Source organism: Hemibagrus wyckioides, linkage group LG12 (assembly GCF_019097595.1).
Source record: "Hemibagrus wyckioides isolate EC202008001 linkage group LG12, SWU_Hwy_1.0, whole genome shotgun sequence".
NCBI classification, from domain to species: Eukaryota; Metazoa; Chordata; class Actinopteri; order Siluriformes; family Bagridae; genus Hemibagrus; species Hemibagrus wyckioides.
The window spans coordinates 14,943,550-14,951,049 of NC_080721.1; the positions used below are offsets into that span (position 1 = coordinate 14,943,550).

The 7,500-nt window shown below is 43.9% G+C and overlaps 2 protein-coding genes across 5 annotated transcripts in view; one reads left to right on the forward strand and one right to left on the reverse strand.

Annotated features, from left to right (window-relative positions):
- Positions 1-94, forward strand: part of LOC131362483 (uncharacterized) — a 29,481-nt gene extending 29,387 nt beyond the window's left edge. For all 4 annotated transcript variants that reach the window (XM_058404492.1, XM_058404490.1, XM_058404491.1 and 1 more), the window contains one exon: positions 1-94. This exon is cut by the window's left edge and continues 260 nt beyond it. The gene's annotated coding sequence lies outside the window, so the exon portion shown is untranslated.
- A 2,673-nt stretch (positions 95-2,767) lies between these two features.
- On the reverse strand, positions 2,768-7,093 carry tufm (Tu translation elongation factor, mitochondrial). The gene is made up of 10 exons (XM_058405281.1): positions 7,013-7,093; positions 6,455-6,501; positions 6,199-6,337; positions 5,948-6,114; positions 5,420-5,689; positions 5,191-5,323; positions 4,688-4,792; positions 4,328-4,479; positions 3,873-3,992; positions 2,768-3,781 (listed from the first exon to the last, which is right to left on the reverse strand). Exons 1-10 carry the CDS (start codon positions 7,047-7,049, stop codon positions 3,611-3,613), a joined length of 1,341 nt encoding a protein of 446 aa, XP_058261264.1. The 5' UTR covers positions 7,050-7,093; the 3' UTR covers positions 2,768-3,610.
- Positions 7,094-7,500: the final 407 nt, after the last annotated feature.

A 7,500-nucleotide genomic window follows, 5' to 3' on the forward strand; every position in this document is an offset into this window, starting at 1 on the left:
GGAGCTTCTTTTTAAACCCTGCTATAATTCTGTGAAATATCATTTCTCTGTTTTATGACTTGTGATTAATAAAAATGGATTACTTGTTATTTCATATACATGTTGTGTTCATGTGTGTGTGTAAACAGTGTACTCTGGTTATCCTGCCTTCAATACGGAAGAAGAAAAACCAAGATCATAGAAAAGGTGTTAAAAACATAGTAATTCTGTTTAAATGAAGGAACGATGACAATGAACAGCTTTCTATCTGACACCTGATCCAGAAGTGTGGTTTTCACACACAGTGCATCAGAGTTAGTTGAGTAAATCAAATTCAAATTCAAATTTTATTTGTCACATATGAAATCATACACAGTACGACATGCAGTGAAATGCTTTTTACGACTGTCTTACATGAAAGAGTAAAAAAGAAAATGTGTGGACATGAAAAGATAGGGGATATAGTTAAGAAGTATAGGGGAAAATAGGGAAAAAAAAGTTAAAATGGTAAACTTGAAAATCAACTGTCAGATATGCATATGCAAATATATATCTATGTATGTATATATAACAAATATAAAAAAGTGTAAAAATATAAAAGCAAAAACAAAAAATATATATGTATATATATATATATATATATAGTACAATATAGTATATGTGAAAAATAAAACAATATAAATAAATATATGTGTAGACTCTATAATGTACAGAAGATACAGTATATGAATATATGTAGATAAAATGGTCAACATTGAAATGGTGTAGCAAAAGAGTACAGTATGTACAGTGTGCATATGTAAGATAAATATATAAATATATTGTAGAAGTGTATATGAGGCAAAATATAATGTCCAATTAAACAGGGAGTAAAGTGACAGTGTAGTGCAGTGTGCACACAAAGATGTACAGAGAAGATGTACAGTGAGTGTTATTGTGTGTACAGAGTAGTGCAGAGTACAAAGTAGTGCAATATTTGCATGTGCAACAATCAGCTGAGGTAGAATGTTATGTCATGTGTGAGTATGTCCAGAAAGTCCAGATTCTAGGTGTACTGGTTGAGGGCCCGAATGGCCTGCGGGAAGAAGCTCCTCCTCATTCTCTCTGTGTTCGCCTTCAAGGAACGGAAACATTTCCTTGACCGCAACAGAGAGAAGAGTCCATTGTTGGGATGGCTGAGGTCCTTCGTAATCTTCCTGGATTTGGTCCAGCACCGCTTGCTGTATATAGTGTCCAGGTCAGGAAGCTCGGTGCGGATGGTACCCTCGGCTGATCACACCACCCTCTGGAGAGCTTGCCTGTCCTGTTTGGTGCTGTTCCCAAACCAGGCAGTGATACTTCCCGTCAGGATGCTCTCAATGGTGCAGGTGTAGAATGTCTTTAGCACCTTTGAGGGCAGTTTAAAGTCCTTCAGGCGTCTGAGATGATAAAGACACTGCCGGGCCTTCTTCACCAGGGTGTTAACGTGACAGGACCATGTCAGGTCCTGTGTGATGTAAACACCTAGGTACTGGAAACTGTCCACTCTCTCCACTGGGGTCCCGTCGATAGTGAGGGGCTGGTAATTCCTCTCCTGCTTTGTGCTAAAGTCCACTATCAGCTCCTTAGTCTTGCTGATGTTCAGGAGGAGATTGTTGACCTGGCACCATGTCTCCAGGTTTTTAATCTCCTCTAGGTAGGCCGTCTCGTCGTTATTGGAGATCAGGCCCACCACCACAGAATTGTCTGCAAACTTCACGATGTTGGTGGAGCTGGAAGTTGCCACACAGTCAAAGGTGTACAGAGAGTCCAGCAGGGGGCTCAGAACACAACCCTGGGGGGCTCCAGTGCTGAGGGTGAGTGAGGGTGAGACATGGTTGCCCACCCGTACTGCCTGAGATCTGTCTCGCAGGAAGTTGGAGATCCACCAACACAGGGATGGGCTAATAAGGCTCAGGATCTCCAGCTTAGAGTATGGGACTGCATGACCGCAGACCAGTCAGGGTGACCATGCTGACCCCCGTGCACCAATAATGGGCACATGAGCATCAGAACTGGATCACAGAGCAATGGAAGAAGGTGGCCTGGTCTGACGATTTTCTTTTACATCACATGGATGGCCGGATGTGTCTCTTACCTGGGGAACACATGACACCAGGAGGCCGACGGAGGCAGCATCCTGCTTTGGTCAATGTTCTGCTGGGAAACCTTGGGTCCTGCCATCCATATGGATGTTACTGAGACACGTACCACCTACCTAAGCATTGCTGCAGACCATGTACACCCTTTCATGGAAATGCTATCCCCTGATGGCTGTGGCCTCTTTCAGCAGGATCAATTTAAATAATATAATATGATCTTTAGTGAGGGGGAGGAGACGAGTCCAAATCATTAGAATAAAATCCTGTTAAAGAAACCCACATGGCTTTGACAACACGGATTTAAAATAATATCTACTGAGTTTTCTTTACCGGTGCGTCTGCAATCATTTATCCACAACAGAGACTCAGGAGAGTTTATTCCCCAGGTACAGGAGCCACAACAGGATCCAATAATTGGAGCCATGGAGCTGAGAATCCACAAGAAAAACAAAATGACCTCACAGCTACAACATCTACATGCAGCCATGCGTAAACTCTCTGTGCTCAAGACGCACAGGATGATTTACATATTCATCATCATCATCATCTGCATATCAGAAGGAGGATTTTCCTGAAGATAGAATAGAGGAGAAAGAGAAGAAGCAGGAAACACACGGTCACTCAGGGGTTTATTCCTCACCTACACATCAGACCCAAGAGCCAAGAGCTGTATTAAATACATTTATTACATCAGACACATTCATTATCACTTAGACATTTCATAACCAAAAAAGTAGACAGTAGGGAACCCTGGAACTGTGTGTGTGTGTGTACATGATGCAGCATCTCCATCCTCTCACCCTGAAATTAAGAAGCCTTCTTGTTTTAATTCAGACCAGGTTGATGAAATCAGAAGAATCTGAAGTGTCCAGATGGGTTTACTACGTTTCCTGCTCTCACTCACTCGACACACCCTTCCATAACCGTATTAGCATGTATGTACCGTGCTAAGCTAGCATTAGAGAAGCTGATTTATATATAATCAGCTGCCCAACATTCAATTATCACACTTGTTTCTCCAGGATGCCTTACACTCTGCTAGCATGTCAACAAACTAGCTAATTAGCCAAAAAAAAACAAAAAACCTTACAAGTTAGGTAAGTGCTGTAGGTAGCTTAAAAAAACTGCTAGAGTGTTAGCATAAAAATATCTAACAAACATAACGGGCAAAAAAAACAGTGACAGCAAGCTAATTAGCAGAAGAATGTGCATGCTAGCAGTGCTCAGGTAGTAAGTGAGCACGTTCCAGGGGCATTAAGGACTCGGCTAGCACTAGCGGTACAGTTTAAAGCTAATTGTTTTGAATGGACTCACCTTCACCAAAACACAACTCAGAGTGGATGAGGGTGTGGAATTGGAACTCTGTGTGTGTGTGTGTGTGTGTGTAAGAGCAGGAAACATTAAACTCTGGATGGTTGAGCCAGTACATCATTGTGGATGACTTCCTGCCCCGGCCCCGCCCGCAGTGACCCCACCCCCTCTTGCCCAACCCTCCCCCTCCTCGCTCGGTCTCAGCCCCAGTTGTGCTGGTCCTCGGGTGTAGTGGGCAGGATGTCAGTGACGAGCCCCGTGCCAATGGTCCTGTTCCCGTCTCTCAGCGTGAACCTCTGACCTTTCTCTAGCACCATGGGCTGCCTGAGGGTCAGTGTGAGGGACGTGTCCTCACCTGGCATCACCATCTCCTAAACACACACACACACACACACACACACACAGATGAGGACAACATATATTACAGTGAGGCACAGAGAAGTGTGTGTGTGTGTGTGTTACCTTGCCATCAGGGAGTTGGATCCTGCAGGCCATGTCCCAGGTGAGGGAGAACATGACAGGCATGAAGTTGGTGACGAAGGGCTTGTGTCTGCCTCCTTCCTCTTTACTCAGTATGTACACCTGCGCACACACACACACACACACACACACACACACACACACATGTCTGACCCTCGATGCATAATTTAGCTTTTAATAATAAAGATAAAAGAAAGAAAAGAGATCACTCATCTTCTCTTTAATGAGAAACTAAATGAAATAAACAGCACAATTTTCAGGACAGAGGGTTCTAGAAATAATTTCTGTTTTCATCATCATCATCTCACAAGTAGATAAGAATCCATCAAGGTTCTTAGGTGGGTTCCTCTTGGTGAACCTTCTAAATAGAAACTTACAAAGTGTTTTTGGACACCAAAAACCCTTCAGTGATAAATCTCTCTCTCTCACACACACACCTGAGATTTGACTTTCTGATGAGGCTGGATAGAGCCTGGTTTACACATCACCATGCCTCGTCTCATGTCCTCTCTCTTCACACCACGCACCAGTGCACCCAGGTTATCCCCCGCTTCAGCACGGTCCAGGGACTGGTGGAACATCTCGATACCTACACACACACACACACACACACACACACACAGAGAGATTGAGATGTTTATAGTCTTTGGATCACCTCTGCTATGCTCGCGAGGTTATAAACAGGAAGTAGTAATGGACAAAATTTTCAGGATTTTCTGTGCACATTTTCCGTTGCCATAATGCTTAGAGAGAACTGAGGATGGTGCAGTTCTTCTCAGACACACACACACACTCACCTGTGACTACTGACTTGGCCGAGCGGTTGTGTCCTACAAATTCACATTCATCTCCTTTTTTGATCAGTCCTCTCTCCAGAGTGCCTGTCACCACCGTACCACGACCTGCACACACACAGTGTTACACACACTCCGCATACAGAATGTACCCCTCTCTCTCTCACACACACTCTGCATATATTATGATGCAACAATGTCTGGACCAATCAGAGATGATCCACTACGTTGATCCAATGATGATCCGTTATTAATTTTCCAGGCCACACGATTCAGTAAGGAATCAAATTTTAATGAATCAACTTGATTTGTTTAAAGTGGTTCACTTAAATGATTAATCCAAATGATTCCCTAAACAATTCTTCCATAAATTAATTCACCGTTTTATGAATCAGTTTAAAGAATCATTTTACTGAATCAGTTGTGTTGGGATTGGAACTGTTGTGAAATTATTTCACGCACACACATGCACAGATAGATGCATGCGCACACACACACACACACACCTGGTATGGAGTAGACTCCCTCAATGGGCAGCAGGAAGGGTCTATCCAGATCTCTCTTGGGTAAAGGAATGTACTCATCCACCACCTCCAACAGCTTCATGATGGAGTTCATTCCCAGCTCAGGCTGCCGGTTCTACACACACACACACACAGCTCTGAGTGTTACTTCATTACACTTTCTCCATCTCTCTCTCTCTCTCTCTCTCTCTCTCTCTCTCTGCTGCAGTACCTCCAGGGCACAGAGGGCGGAGCCACAGATGACGGGCGTGTTGTCTCCATCGTAGCCGAATTCGCTGAGCAGCTCTCGAATCTCAAGCTCGACGAGCTGCAGGAGTTCGGGGTCGTCCACGGCGTCCGCTTTGTTCACGTACACCACCACGTGCTGCACGCCGATCTGACGAGCCAGCAGCAGGTGCTCACGGGTCTGAGGCATCTGACCATCCGTCGCCGCCACCACCAGGATACAGCCGTCCAGCTGAGCCGTGCCTGTGATCATGTTCTACATAAACACACACACAAACACAGTGCATGCCATATCTATGTTCTGTCATGTCGTAGAACATGTCAGCGTTCATTAATAACCAGTCGCTAACATCTGATGATATAAACATGTCTTCTGTCCTTCTCTCTGACCATCCACCTATTTATCTGAACATCTGTGTGTGTGTGCCTGTGCCTCTGTCTGCGTAAGTAGGTCTGTCTGTGTTCCATGCAAATATCAGCATGTCTCTCCGTGTGTGTGTGTGTGTGTGTGTACCTTGACGTAGTCAGCGTGACCGGGACAGTCAGTGTGAGCGTAATGCCTGTTTGCAGTTGTGTACTCCACATGTGAAGCGTTGATGGTGATTCCTCTGGCTTTTTCCTCAGGAGCATTATCGATGTCCTCATATTTCTTGTAGCGTGCTCCACCAGCCTCGGCCAGCACTGACACACACACACACACTAAATACAGGTATCCAAATCCAGCACAGTTATAGTCTTACCTCTGTGTGTGTGTGTGTGTGTTACCTTTGGTGATGGCAGCAGTGAGCGTGGTCTTCCCGTGGTCCACGTGTCCGATGGTTCCGATGTTCACGTGAGGTTTGTCGCGGGAAAACACCTTCTTCGCGTCTGCGGCGAAATTCCTCCGGCCGAGAGGAACTGCACACTGGGACACAAAACCACACGGTTCACAAATTTAACTAGAATACATATCACATGTCCTCCTACTTGGACTAGGATATATAGATCAGTTGGTCAGATCTGGGCTATCCGGTGAGCTCACCAGTTTGTAGGAGCTGTGCAGCAGACTCGGGGAGGACAGCTGGAGCGCTGAGGAAACACAGACAAGATAAAAACAGAGGAAGAACATGAGCGCCATCCTCCTCATGACTCATTTAGATCATTCATAACAAAGAAACATAACACAGTGAAGTATCGTGAAGCTGGAGCATTACTTTTTATAACATGTTTGTTTTCATGAATATGCAAATGAGATCATATCATATTAATCCAGACTCTGCAGCACGCGAGGTTTCTCGGAGATAACCCAGGATTAACTTAAACCCTGGCTTGCACTGATTCGTTGTTGTTTAAGTATGAGTTTGTTGTTCTTTAACCCTCACATCTCCCCGGTGCATGGATAGATAGATGGATGGAGCTTGACCTTGCTTGGCAAGCGCGAGCCTCCCAAAAACCCCATAACTGACCGCACCGCGTTACGTCATTCACCCTGTCCTCGAGACTAACCCCCGTTAACCACATAACTTCATCTCCTCCACAAGAAAGAAGCGTTAAAAGAAACGGCGTGAATACAGACAAGATCACAAACCGTCCCACTTACCGGAGAGACACGCACGGACACCCACGAGCGCGGCCATGTTGGATTACTCAGGAAAAGACACACGCGCAGCGCATGCGCGGCTAATAATAGCAACGTCATCAACATGAGACGCCTCTCGCTGTCTTTCTCTTTTCAATAATAATAATAATAATAATAATAATAATAATAATAATACGCGTTTTACATATTATACAGTAAAAATACATTTCGGTTTAGATGATAGAATAAAATAAATTAAAAACTGAAAGAGAAACGAATTCAGAGACACACAATGAATTAAATTCTGTTTAAATATTTAATATTTTACAAAATGTTAGCATTCGTGTACGCTGCGTCTTTAATTTCTATTCCGTTGGGCATATTTTTTAGACAAATTTCAAAATAAGAGCCTAACTTTATTTAATTAATTTGTGTGTGTTTTTTGTTTTTACATTTTAAAATATAATAAATATCATCATGTCTATACATTCACTTTCGCTGTTGTGTTT

Excerpts from the sequence above, each read along its gene's own strand:
- tufm (XM_058405281.1), bottom strand. The coding sequence starts at position 7,049 with ATGGCCGCGCTCGTGGGTGTCCGTGCGTGTCTCTCCG. Across the intron at positions 6,115-6,198 it reads CACTGCTGCCATCACCAAAG|TGCTGGCCGAGGCTGGTGGA; the intron begins GTAACACACACA and ends TGTGTGTGTCAG. Across the intron at positions 5,324-5,419 it reads CCGCCCTCTGTGCCCTGGAG|AACCGGCAGCCTGAGCTGGG; the intron begins GTACTGCAGCAG and ends GTGTGTGTGTAG.